We start from the raw sequence: 13,911 nt of genomic DNA, 5'->3' as shown, positions 1-13,911 counted from the left end.
CAGGTTTGGGATTTCCCAGATGTGCTCCAGCGGAGCGCGTCTGGGATAAACAAGGGTGTTTATCCAGATCGTACTCTTGGGGGAGGAGCTTCGTGTTTTAAAGGCGGAGACTATCTTGGAGGTGATTATCGTAGCCAGAAGGCCGCCATCTTTGTTTTACCCACGCCGGGTTTGTGTAGAATGAATTCAGCCGCTGGTTCTTTCTAAGAAATTTAACCAAAGATAGCGACACTCCGTTATGCACATGTCATATATGTAACTTCCCCAGAATATTTATTGGGTCATGATCTAACAAATGGAAGTCAAGATGAGCTCAACTCTAATCGTTCGCCGTGCTTCAGCGCGAATCAAACAATAGAAACCCGGGCGTAAACAATCACTGCTGGCTGTCGTCAGCAGAAGAGCGGATTCTGGATATTCAGAAACGTCGCCATTTGCCGACCACGTCTCACTGGAAAGCCTAAAATTCGAACGTTCGGTTCGCGCAGGCGCACTAGAACGCCTCAGTACGTACCAGGACCCGCGGGGCGCCCGATTTTAGCGGGCAAGACTACATTGACGGGATCGTTGCAATATCATACCAGCTCCATTGCACTGCCCGAGCTAGCCTGGTGCAAGGTCCGGGGTGGGGATATCTAAATAAAATGTTTTAACTTGACAATGAAGTATACAAATGTGTTAATCTTGGTCATGAAAATACCCACCCTCTTTTAAAAACTTACTCCCAAAAAATACCACGTCATCCTAATGTAGCGTTTATAAGGACATGTACGCATATTCAAGGATAAAACCCTGCGCAACAGCCTCTAAGCACCTTCGTCTGTGAAATATCCTTTGCAACGCGCGTACTTTTATTGCAACGGTGACCAAACACGCAGCGGTAAGCGTGATACGATGTTTTCAGAACCGAACGTTAACTTCTGTTCAAGCCGTGCGACACAGAACAGTTCATTTTCAATCCAACGTAGCTACGGAACGACCTATAACGTGTAATACCTAAAGGACTAACTTACAAATTGTATACTATGTGTGTCATCGGGTCAGGAAACGCCCAGCTGGCGTCTCGGGCCATGCGGTCAAGGGTTAAAGGTGCCTAGATACCAAGTGACGCGGCCGAATATAGTCACTTCTTAGCCTTGTTTATTTACCAATAAAACATGTCCTCCGCATTTTTGGGGAGATTGCCTTTATTACCTATTTCTCTATACGACTGTTGTAAAAATGCATGGTTGTATGCGAGTACTGGTCTACGGAAAAGGGAAAACCCCAGCTTTGTAACAGTGGGGGTTCAAGCGCCTCCAACTGACCAGGCTAACTGGTCGCGACCTTTTAGCGTAGTGGTTAGGATTTGGCGCTCTCACCGCCAAGGCCCGGGTTCGGTTTCCGGTGTGGGAACCAGTGAAACAAATCAAGGAGTGAGTAGAAACAGAAGTGATCCCAACCGAGATTCGAACTCACGCCGAAACCGGAGGCCAGATCACAGGCACGCACGCCTTAACAACTACGCTAAAAGGTCGCGACCAGTTAGCCTGGTCAGTTGGAGGCGCTTGAACCCCCACTGTTACATATTTGATTGACCCCGCAACTCTCCCTACGTACTGATCTTTAGCGGGAACCCGGAAGTTTCTCACAGCCGGCTAGCCATGGAGCGACTCTGCTTCATGCGGGGCAGGACATGGATGTCAGAGGGGTGTCGGCAGGGAAAAGTTATTGAAATTGACCTGCCGTCGTGCAGAAAGTTTGGGCTGCCCCTCGGCAGCAGATTATGCCGAGGCCACGCGAGCCCCTCTGATGTGTTCCTGCCCCGCACCACCAACGGGCAGGCACTCCACGACGCTCCTTCAGTGCCCGGCACGACTGGCACGACCCGGCACGACTGGCACGACCCGGCACGACTGGAACGAGTATTTAAGGAGATGGATGGAGGAGTCGACGGTGCGTCAATCTGCACGGCGTGCAGTGGCACCGTTGACTCCACCTCTCTGTACTTAAACCATCCAGAGTACATCCCTCCGAGGAAGCGACGAAGGGTAAGCATATGTTCATATGTACACAGCTCATTCATTCGAACAACAGATAGAAAACACTTGATCGGCTGTGTGATTTTATTGTCTTCACGTCCATCTCAATTAATGATAAGTGCCATCGATTACTCATACCAGAACAACCATTTGAATAAGTAGAATTACTCCGAAGGACAAAGCTACATGGATGCAAGTTGTAAGTCTAAAATCTAAACACCTCATCAGGCCATGGGACTTTTTATTCATTCCATAATGTTAAAGTTTAATAATAAAGGTATGCATAGTCCTAAAATACTGGGTCACTGTCCTCATTCTCAAAGAATATCAGAGTTATGATTGAAAAATACACTCATATTTTATCATATTATCAAAAACAATACTGTCTACAACAATACACATAGCAAAAGTGGTCCATTCTGTTTGTTTGTCTTGTCCATGCTTCTTGTTTTACTATCCTGTTTTCATAAGGACACAAGATAAACAATTCATGCCACATAAAAGAAGACAATACAGTAAATATAAAGTGATTTGTGACAGATGAAACAATAGTTGACATAAATATACTACCCATAAATGTAACAGGTATTGCTTACAACAAAGAATGAAAAACAGTATAATGGCTGATGAGACCAATCTGCTCCAGGAAATTTCTCCCACACCTTGGCCACAATTGAGTAGATATGAAGGGTACTTGTGGATCTGGTTTTGTACGCTGCAGGCTTCCTGTTTGTGACAAAAACATCATCATGGTCATTATCATTTTCAGGTTAGAGACATGTCTCCGGCTGCCACCCTCACCTCTCCAGCTGCCACTCTCTCCTCTCCAGCTGCCACCCTCCCCTCTCCAGCTGTCACCCTCCCCTCTCCAGCTGTCACCTTCCCCTCTCCAGCTGCCACCCTCCCCTCTCCAGCTGCCACCCTCCCCTCTCCAGCTGCCACTCTCCCCTCTCCAGCTACCACCCTCCTCTCTCCAGCTGCCACTCTCTCCTCTCCAGCTGCCACCCTCCCCTCTCCAGCTGCCACCCTCCCCTCTCCAGCTGCCACTCTCCCCTCTCCAGCTACCACCCTCCTCTCTCCAGCTGCCACTCTCTCCTCTCCAGCTGCCACCCTCCCCTCTCCAGCTGCCACCCTCCCCTCTCCAACTGTCACTCTCCCCTCTCCAGCTGCCACCCTCCCCTCTCCAGCTGCCACCCTCCCCTCTCCAGCTGCCACCCTCCCCTCTCCAGCTGCCACCCTCCCCTCTCCAGCTGCCACCCTCCCCTCTCCAGCTGCCACTCTCTCCTCTAGAGCTGCCACCCTCCCCTCTCCAGCTGCCACCCTCCCCTCTCCAGCTACCACCCTCCCCTCTCCAGCTGCCACTCTCTCCTCTAGAGCTGCCACCCTCCCCTCTCCAGCTGCCACCCTCCCCTCTCCAGCTGTCACCCTCCCCTCTCCAGCTGCCACTCTCCCCTCTCCAGCTGCCACCCTCCCCTCTCCAGCTGCCACTCTCTACTCTAGAGCTGCCACCCTCCCCTCTCCAGCTGCCACCCTCCCCTCTCCAGCTACCATCCTCCCCTCTCCGGCTGCCACTCTCTCCTCTAGAGCTGCCACCCTCCCCTCTCCAGGTGCCACCCTCCCCTCTCCAGCTGACACCATCCCCTCTAGAGCTGCCACTCTCTCCTCTAGAGCTGCCATCCTCCCCTCTAGAGCTGCCATCCTCCCCTCTAGAGCTGCCATCCTCCCCATCTAGAGCTGCCACGCTCTCCTCTAGAGCTGCCATCCTCCCCTCTCTAGCTGCCACTCTCTCCTCTAGAGCTGCCACTCTCTCCTCTAGAGCTGCCACCCTCCCCTCTCTAGCTGCCACTCTCTCCTCTAGAGCTGACACTCTCTCCTCTAGAGCTGACACTCTCTCCTCTAGACCTGCCATCCTCCCCTCTAGAGCTGCCACTCTCTCCTCTAGACCTGCCACCCTCCCCTCTAGAGCTGCCACCCTCCCGCCTCAGGCTTCTACCCTCCCCTCTACATTTCCTACCTCAGCTGTGCAGGAGGTCCTGAGGAAGCTGGAGAGAGCAGCCCTGGGAAAGCGAGCTGCTCTTTCCGCTGATCAAACGGCAGTTGGCTGCTTCTCCAGATGGGAAAACAATCACCTGCAAGACAGGGGGACTGGTGAGTGACATAAAACAGAGCTGCAGAAATCTTTAACCTTAGTAGATGTTGTTTTCTCAATGAACTGCTCATTCATTACACAGGATCTGTAAGTAGAATACAATTTTTAGGAGAGAGATTATGAACTATCTAGCAAATATTGAATATACAGGCATACTAAGTGTAGTGTATCATAAAACTTAATATGTATTCCAATGAGATTTCTATATAAAACATGTGGCTCTGAGGCTTTTCCTTGGCTTGAGTTAACATTGTAGAAAAAACTTGAGATGCCATTTGATGTGCAGAATTAAATCAGTAGGATGTTTATCAAAGTGTATCACTTTGTCAACTTTTACAGCCAATAACATTAATGAAAGTAACAAAGGCTAGGAAGCCTACCACTGAGGTCAGCTCATCCACTGAAACAAGAAGAATTGGGGAGCTCAGGACAGTTCGTGAAAAGGCGAGTGGCGGCAGCCAACAGCACTTCATGGCTCTGGAGCTGAAGGGGGTAGAAAAGGATGTACTTGAAGAGATGCTACATGACATCAACAGATCAACATAACTGTCTAAAAATAAAAGCAATTAATGAAACTGAGAAGTAAAAATTAATTTCACCATGACTTTGACTTGTCTTACCCTCTCTACAAAGTATAATCTAAATAACTTAACCGACTTGAAATACTATACAAACAAAATAACCATCTACATATTGTTTTCTACAGGATCTAGGAAGCCCCGATAGAGCAAATAACTTCGATAGCTGCCACTAAGGCCCGTGTGATTGTAGAAGAGCATGACATGCCACTTGCCTTGACCACAAGGACTCAAGGCTTGGAGGTATGGCAAGATATTCCAGCTCTTCGTCGATTGCCACAGGAAATATCCGCACGCCAAACCTGTGTCAGAAGAAGACATATCCTCCCTAGGTAAGTCACACAACACTTGTTCTCATTGAAATGTTCAACCTAATGGACTCTAGACACAAGCATAGTGAATGGTTTACATATCCATATGTGTTATTTTTAACATTATCATAATGGGCCACAGAACACATTAAGAAACAAGAGTTCTACGACCTCATACCTTCGCGAAATGATTTTGACCTTTATGACTGACGTATTAGGAGTGTTTTTCATCAATCAAAAATCATACCAGTTGATCCTCCTCACCCAAATAACATAAGTTGTCCAAACCTCCTTGTTATGATTATGAGCTTAACAAAGAAGGTTATGCTAACATTTTTCATCAATAATGCAAATAAGCTCCTTATTAGCATAATTTGATTCAATGGTGTTCACATTCACACAACTTCTAAATGCTACAAGTATGAAATTGCCGTTATTTACTAGTATGGAATGAAAGTAGTTTCTCATGAATTATGCAAATTAGGCCTACATTTGCATAATTTCTATCTATTGACATTCCTCTCTTCCTCAGTTACAAATGTCACATATTTGAATAGTCATATCATGGAACACAGCAGGTTTTTAAAATTGCCTCATTAATTATAATCTGATTTGCATAATTATCATCCAATCATACAAAGCATCACATAAGCTATCTACATACCAAAAATCATGACCATCCATCAAGCCCATCTCGAGTTATATTATTTTCTCATTAATTATGTAAATGAGGTTCTCATTTGCATAGCTGATATCTATTAATATTTCTCTCTTCCTCAGTTACATATGTCACATGTTTGCGAGTCCTATCATGGAAATTGATGAATGTATAAACTTTCCTCATTAATTATGCAAATTAGTTACTGATTTGCATAATAAGTATCCAATCATGTACATCATCGCTCAAGCTATGTACATGCAAAAAATCATGACCTTCCATCAAGCCCTTCTTGAGTTATTCCCTTTCAAAGTCTGAAGCAAAACCTACCCCTGCAGTTCCAAAAAAGTTGCTAGGGGGCCCAAACCTATACCACTTACTCTCTGCCCAACGAGCTATCTACCACTCAAAAATCAGTTCCATAGCATGTCCACAACACGAGATATCATAACATGAAGTTCCGCTGCAGTACCGTAACAAGCCGATAGGGGGCCCAAAATCTAATCATTTTCAGGTTTCATCGAGACCTACCAACATACCAAATACCAAGACAATCCTTCCAAGAATTCTCGACTTATCGTGTTCACTAACAGACACACTGACATCCTCGGTATTCCCATGCTGTCTCCAACAATACTATTCCTTTATTGGCTTTACGGCCATACAAGTTGCGTAATATAACATGTAAACCAACACATTGCGCTCAGAGGGGACTTATGTCACGAACCCTACTTTGCCACAGAAGGGACTTAGAGACTGTCAACGGCTTCTTTATATAAACGTTTTCTTTTCAAATGTCAGTGTAGCGTCTTATTTTCCCGTTCACTTCGTAAAGTCATAGCGATATTCATCGATTTCTTACCAGTGACGCCAGGATAATTCTCACAATGCCGTTAAAGCCTTTAGGGCATGCCCCAGCGCAACCTTGGTCTTCCTGTCAATCGCCTCTTCCTTCTTAGATATAACATGGTTAACTCACCTACCCTGAACAACGTCCTTTTCCCATACTGTGACACACGAGTACTGCTGGTTCTCCCCGAGGTAAGGCAGTGTATATCCAATTTTGGTCTCCCCCCGCCCAATTCCACACCACTTTCTCCTAATACCTTTTCCCTACCCCTTCCGACATCTGACTTTTGCCTCGTCCACCACATTCCACACCAATGAATACAGCTGGCTGATAGCCAATTTTTCCCAATAACTGACGTCTCCCGCCTGACCCCTCATGACCAACTTTGCCCCCCATCTGTGACCCCATCAATATCCCCTGAAACAATACACCCCACACGTCCCAACCAGAACGCATAGTAAAGCATACAATTGAACACATTTTTACACTTTTCTCGTTAATTATGCAAAACACTTTGCCCAAAATCTAATCATCTTGAGATTTGACACATACACACCGACACACCAACTACGACAACAAACCATCCAGGCGTTCTCGACTTATTCTGTTCACTAACAGACACACAGACAAGCACCGTCGCATAACCTTCTCGACGAAACCATTCGTCGCGAAGGTAATAAACAAAACCAAATACAGTTTTATGATCATATAAATGAATGTAACTATAAGTTATATATTATTATCATAACAAAAACTTGCATTTGGTTTTACAGATGACATTATTAAAGCGTTCATGCTTCCATGCATCTTTCCCTCGCTCCACCATTCCTATGAAGATGCACATACTGGAGTCCCATGCTGTGCCCTGGATGAAGCAGTGGGGTTTTGGGCTCGGGTTCTTTGGGGAGCAGGGCATTGAGTCCACCACCAGCATTGCTGACAAACTGAAGGGCATTAAGATCCTACTAGATCGCCATCTCCTAATGACGTGTCCGTCACGTGTGGGGGGTGTGCCTCAGCCAACCCCACGCCAGAAGAGGTTGTGAAAGAATTCCCTGTAAACATGAATTTCATAATGTCTGTGCATGCTCTTTAATTGAATTGCATATACTTAACAAAGAAATATGTAGTTTCATTCCAATGTAACATGAAAAAAAAAATGTATAGTAATATTATGTATTACCAAGAATACATATGTGTATGGTAATACATGTTATAGTCCAGTTTATGCTCAGTAGTAATACATGTACATGATGTATAGTCCAGAATTGCCATTGTACAGAAGAACACTATTACTTGAATAAGTACTGTGCACTACTTTGTGTATCTATGGTCCATGCCCATGTACATTGCATATTCGTCGTTACCTTTTACCTGAACATGCAAATAAAGGAGACTCTCGGATTGAAAAAAAATTATGAAGAATCCACACTCCCCTTACACTACCGTAATGGCTTCCTACAACAACTCCTCTGTAAGGGACCATACGATATTTAGCGGGGGGGAGGGGTGGTGCGTTGGGGGGGGAGGGTCATGGAAAAAATTTTCGGGGTGGGGGGGAGGGTCATGGAAAAAAATTCTGGGTTGGGGGGGAGGGTCATGGACTTTTTTTTTTGCGAATCCGTTGAATTGTTGTGCATTAACATTATGCTGTGGGCCGACAAACCGACGCTGTAAATAGCCCGCTATGCTGTCTTTTCACCCAGCGTAGCGGCAAAAAAATACAAAACTACCGTAGTAAACATGCCGAAGCACACGTCCAGCACGCGCCTCCACTGTTTCACAGGAAGCTATCCAGCTATCAGCTCTAAGGGAGGTACCAAATTCTAAATTAGCACCCCGCCTTACCGCTCCGATCTTTAATATCTCACAGCCCCTCCCACCCGGCTACTCTCCAAGCAGAGCATGGGTTTCGGCTGGTTTTTGACGTGTTTTTAGGCGTTTTTGTCGGACTTTCTACTTTGTCATCTTTTTTTTTGTCTAGACAAAGTAGAAAGCCCGGCAAAAACGCCTAAAAACACGTCAAAAACCAGCCGAAATCCATGCTCTGCTTGGAGAGTACACCCGGCAGCATCGCGCCAAAACGTAAACAGTAGCCGACATGGCCGAGTACGCCTCTCTGTGACGATCAGCGGGGTGGGTCCCGGACTATTAGAACAGCCGTAAATGTATCAGATTCCGGGTAATCTCCTTATTTGGAAGTTGATAGTCCGCAGTTGAGCAACACAGAAGCTGTTTTTTTTTAACGTAAAAGATTCCTTTCTTTGTCAGTGCGGGAGAGAATTAATTTTCAACTGTATTTCTGACAAATTTCTGGAGCAAGGTTATGTCATTTTTCCATCCAGAACAGTGAATACATTTGATGCACAGAAAATTCATTTCTACCAAAGTAGGAAGATAATGTTTCAACTAAATTGATAAGCTTCGCCATGATTGGACGATTCGGCTGCTTCAAATTTGTGGCGCCGCCCACACCTTGCCTTGTTCCCAGGGCATCTAGTCTTTCTGGCGCCTTGGCGACTGTCATCAAAGGCTGCCGACTGTCAATCAGCGGCAATTTCCTGGGAAAATACGTGAGTTGGAACTACCAGCGAACTTCTGGCGACCGGTGATTTTTACGTTCCTTGAACTTTCAGTTCCACGTTTTCTGTAGTAGTTACAATTTGACGCAGAACAGCGGTTTCAGAGGCTTCCTGGAACGGCGGCGTATATATTTGGGAAATCTTGGGGGGTGACGCGATTTCTATTAACACGGGCCAAGGTTCTCTAAATTATGCCGACAAAGGGACTTTCGCCACCGAGTGAGTTACGTCGCCGAGGGACGACCGCCTCGGCGGCGATTTTTCTGGAACCATGTCAGCGTTTAAGCGTGGGAATACCAGGAATATCGCTTCTTATTTCGCACCGAAGAGAACTTCTGACAGCGACGATATTGTAGCGCTTCGACTTCGGAGAAGACGGACACAGTCAAAAAACGGAAAACTGGTATCGACTATTGATATTTTTGAGTAGCTAAATAAACCAGCGAGGTTAAAATCTCCTTGAATAAACTATTGATATTGTTGTTTCTGAGTTTTTAGTTGTCTTTCACGGTTTCACCTAAACTTAAGTATTGTATGTCAAGGTCCTGTGGAGAATAGAAGTTGATTGACTACCATGATTATCATAAATATGACCCTCAAAACTGAAAAAGAAGCCTTCTCAATAGCCTAAAAATGCAAGAGCTTCCGGGGGGCTTCGCCCCTGGGTCATTAAAGTTTAAACTTCCTTTGTTTACCAGCAAAATTTGTTCATCAAAATTCGGGAAATAGCATTTCAATGGTTAAAGATTTTTAGATTTTCCTGCGGATGCATGTCGCGCCTCCCGCGGCGAAAAATATGTCGGAGGGCATCGTCCCCCCAAAATCAAGCTGTTTTTCTTTTTACAATAGAGATGTCTATATATCTGCTTGATTAAACTTAGCTTACTCTTCCAGCAAAATTTTTTCTCTCATATAGCAGTTCAAAGGGTCCCGATTTCAAAATTTTCTCAACTGTCTTGCCCCCAATACAATTTGATTTTTTTTGCTGCCGCCTCTGGTAACGTTACCGACAACCGCTGGTTCCCGGTTCTTGTTTTATAGCATGCGTCATCAGCTATCCCAAGTGGACGCCCGATGTCCATATACAAGTACGTAGTACATGTAGTTGTTTTATAAATGGGGGTCGTTTTTCTACCATTTTTACACGATACCTGTAGGGTGAGGGTCATGGAAAAATTTTTCGAGGTGGGGGGGAGGGTCATGGAAAAATTTTTTGAAGTGGGGGGGAGGGTCATGGAAAAAAATTTTGACCAGACTTCCAGTGCACCACCCCTCCCCCCCCCGCTAAATATCGTATGGTCCCTAAATATTTACCATGCATTCAATTCACTTTCATAATAGTGGTGTACTGTGACTTCTTGCACACGAATACGGAAGTGAACTGTATTGATACAGGTACAAACGTGCACCGGTACATACACGAGCCCCCCTCCCACGTAACAAATTATGTAACTATTTCGCCGAGCACATGCAACTTGCAAGAAGCCTTATTTTCCGACAGTACGTACGTTTGGCAATGGGATAACGCTATAAACTTACCATTCTTTACCTTGTGAAACTGCCAGAGCCCACCTCTAGTCCTGGCGTAATCATTTTGAAAACAAAAGCGGCATTTGCTCCTCTATTCTCAGCATTGTTTTCCTCGATAAACAATGGGCGCGGCACATGTGGTAATGGGGTCAAAGGTGAAATCTGCTGCAATATGGTCCTGTCCGCAAGAGGGGTCTGCTGTTCGAACGCTCAACGTCGTAGGCAGTAGTGCGCAAGCGCGAACCGAACGGCTATTACCAACGAGGCGCGGCATATTGGGATAGTCAGCAGAAGAGCGGATTCTGGATATCCAGAAACGTCGCCATTTGCCGACATATTGGGATAGCAACTGGGTGTCTATCCAGGATGCGCTCTGTGTCACTTCCGGGTTAGGTTTATCGTCGATACTTTAAATTGAGCAAAACAGTTTGCAAAACCAAACTGTTATATAGGGAGTCCACGGGTCAGTCTATCTCCCACATTATGTGTGGAATTTTAGGATCAACGGTTGCGAGAAAAACAGTGGAAATCGTTCGCCGTGATTCAGCGGAGTAGCAGAATAGAGAACCAAATATGGAACTCGGGCGTAAACAATCACAGCTGATGGTCATTTACACGAACACGGATCATGAATATGCAGAAATGCGAACCAAATATGGAAACCTTGGCGTGAATGATTACTGATGGTGGTCCTGTCAATCACCATGATTGACTGCATCATTGCACCAATCAGCGCACATGGCCGCACCGGAAGGAGCGCATTTGGATATCCAGAAGTGTCACAGTTTGACGTCACGCATATCATTTACATCTCATTTGAATTCGCACCAGATTTCTCAGAACACACATTTTTAGGTGACAGTTTTAACAACTTATTCTCGGAAAATTGTTTCAAAACTTGCATTTATAGTATTAGAAAAAATTGAATTTTTATGTGAATGATAGAAAAGATTCATTTCGGGCCCTCTTAAAAAAGAAAAATACACCAAAGTTGCATGTGAGGTGCCTCACCTATCAAAATGCGCATGCCCTTAAGAAAACACACTATCGACACTTAAGGTGTCTTAATTGGACCATTGATGTAGTACCGTAATATAAAAGATACATATCATGAATAAGTAAAAATGAATTAAATCCGCATTTGTGGTGTTCTAAAAGAGCCTCCTAAATAGAACAAGGACGTTATGATTATAATCTCCTTGGATAGAGATAGGCACACAATACAGCCACCAGGTACCCGAATTATAAGACTCTAGGTGTTAAAAGGCTGTCGCCGGAAAACTTGTTTTGCTGACAAAGCAAACAAACACGGTATGTTGTCTGCAGCCGGGCAAAAACAAACATTAAAAAAATGTGGGCAAAGGCGCCCAGAAAACCACATGTTTACAGGCAAGGCTTTTTATTTAGATTTTTTTTTTAATATTGTCAACTTTAGATCGGAAGGTTTAAATCTCAAATTTACAATGTCCTCAACTTGAGCCACTAAAAACGTCCCAAGTACTTCGCAGACCTAACGTTACATTCATTAGATGTGTCACTGCACCAAATCGGGTATTTAAGCATGCTTAATGAGATTCGTAAATGAAGCTTGAACATTGGAAGAAGATTAAGTAACATTTAAGCTATATTTAAGACGTATTAAATGCCACAACTATGGGTCCATCTGTACACTATATTTACGAACAGCGTAAAGTCAACTTAAAAATGTATATATCTTTACATAATCTGAAATGTCGCTTAAGGGTGCATTAAATCTAATGCCCCCCTACATGCGTACAGCATATCTTTACATCATCTTTACGAACAGCGTAAAGTCAACTTAAAAATGTACATATCTTTACTTAATCTTTAATGTCGCTTAAGTATGCATTAGATATAATGTTCCATGGTATGCGCACAGCAAAAATGCCAACAGATTTGAAAATGCGGTGGTGTCGTTTTGGCAAAAAGTGAACAACAATTTAGACGACAAATGTAACACATCACACTTTCAAAACCTCAGTGTACTGCGGTTCATTTCTTAAGGTCTTTCTGGTGTACTTTGAAAGGTTTAAACGTAAGCATTATAGAACGAGATAAAATCATTGCACGGATAGTTCCCGTGTTCTTATAAACATTACGCCCGCTCTGTAAAAACCCTAAACCTAAGTCTTATATCCTAACGTTACATTCATTTTGTCTTATTACCAATCTAGTAAAACGTGTCGGGTTAATTTAACTGGAGATAGGATTAAGCAACCATCAAATTGTATACAAGTATCGCACGAAAGTTCAACCAAACACGCACAGCATAGATGCCAACGGATTTGAAAATGCGTTCGTGTCGTTTTGGCCAATGTGAACAACAATTTAGTGGACAAATGCAACACAGACAACTTTCAAAAACCTCTGTGCCAGTATACTATGGGTTGTTTCTAAATGTCTTGCTGGTGTAGTTTGAAAAGTTTAAACACAACCACTTTTTTCCCGCGAGCCTTGTGCACTCGCCTATTGTTTTCAGTGAGACAAAATTGTCGCACGAACAGTTCCCGTGTTCTTGTAAGCATTGCGCCCGCTCTGTAAAAACCCTAAACCTTAGTCTTATATCCTAACGTTACATTTATTTTCTCTTAACATTGCAAATCGGGTAAAGCGTGTGTTGTTTATTCAACTCGAGATAGGAACAAGCAACCATCAAATTGTGTACAAGTATCGCACAAACGTTCCTCTGAACGCGAACAGCATGCATACCGACGGGTTTGAAAATGCGGCAGTGTCGTTTTGGCAAATGTGAACAACAATTTAGTCAGCAAATGTAACACATCAAACTTTCAAAAACCTCAGTATACTACTGGTTTTTCTCAAGGTCTCCCTGGCGTACTTTGAAAGGTTTAAACGCAAGCACTTTTTCCCGCGAGCAGTGTGCCCTTGATCGCCGTTTGTTTTCAGGGAGACAAAATTCTTGCACGAACAGTCTCCGTTTTCTAATAAAAATTGCGCCCGCTCTGTAAAAACTCTGAACCTAAGTCTTATATCCTTACGATACATTTATTTTGTCTTAGCATTGCCAATCTGGCAAAGCGTGTGTGGTTTATTCAACTCGAGATAGGAACAAGCAACAATCAAATTGTGTACAAGTATCGCACAAAAGTTCCTCTGAACGCGCACAGCATGAATACAAAAGGATTTGAAGATGCGGCGGTGTCGTTATGGCAAATGTGAACAACAATTTAGTCGACAACGTAACACATCA

At 44.3% G+C, this 13,911-nt stretch overlaps 1 protein-coding gene across 3 annotated transcripts; it reads right to left on the bottom strand.

Moving 5' to 3' along the window:
• Positions 1 to 2,091: 2,091 nt before the first annotated feature.
• On the bottom strand, positions 2,092 to 11,234 carry LOC136435837 (uncharacterized). 3 transcript variants are annotated; one of them, XR_010755966.1, is made up of 6 exons: positions 10,689 to 11,234; positions 7,327 to 7,622; positions 4,964 to 5,050; positions 4,551 to 4,653; positions 4,036 to 4,150; positions 2,092 to 2,747 (listed from the first exon to the last, which is right to left on the bottom strand). XR_010755966.1 is itself a non-coding variant. In XM_066429548.1 (6 exons), exons 2-5 carry the CDS (start codon positions 7,422 to 7,424, stop codon positions 4,037 to 4,039), a joined length of 315 nt encoding a protein of 104 aa, XP_066285645.1. In that variant the 5' UTR covers positions 7,425 to 7,622; positions 10,689 to 11,234; the 3' UTR covers positions 2,092 to 2,747; position 4,036. The 3 variants fall into 3 exon arrangements, 1 of the variants encoding a protein (XP_066285645.1); XR_010755967.1 differs by having other exon boundaries at positions 10,699 to 11,234; XM_066429548.1 differs by having other exon boundaries at positions 7,414 to 7,622.
• Between the last annotated feature and the right edge of the window lie 2,677 nt (positions 11,235 to 13,911).

The sequence above is a fragment of the Branchiostoma lanceolatum genome, chromosome 5 (assembly GCF_035083965.1).
Source record: "Branchiostoma lanceolatum isolate klBraLanc5 chromosome 5, klBraLanc5.hap2, whole genome shotgun sequence".
In the NCBI taxonomy this organism is placed as follows: Eukaryota; Metazoa; Chordata; class Leptocardii; order Amphioxiformes; family Branchiostomatidae; genus Branchiostoma; species Branchiostoma lanceolatum.
The sequence above is the reverse complement of the archived record's forward strand: the minus strand, read 5'-3'. Positions and strand labels throughout refer to the sequence as shown.

Excerpts from the sequence above, each read along its gene's own strand:
- LOC136435837 (XM_066429548.1), bottom strand. Across the intron at positions 4,654-4,963 it reads CTTGAGTCCTTGTGGTCAAG|CTCCAGAGCCATGAAGTGCT; the intron begins GCAAGTGGCATG and ends TACCCCCTTCAG. Across the intron at positions 4,151-4,550 it reads TGGATGAGCTGACCTCAGTG|GTGATTGTTTTCCCATCTGG; the intron begins GTAGGCTTCCTA and ends CCTGTCTTGCAG.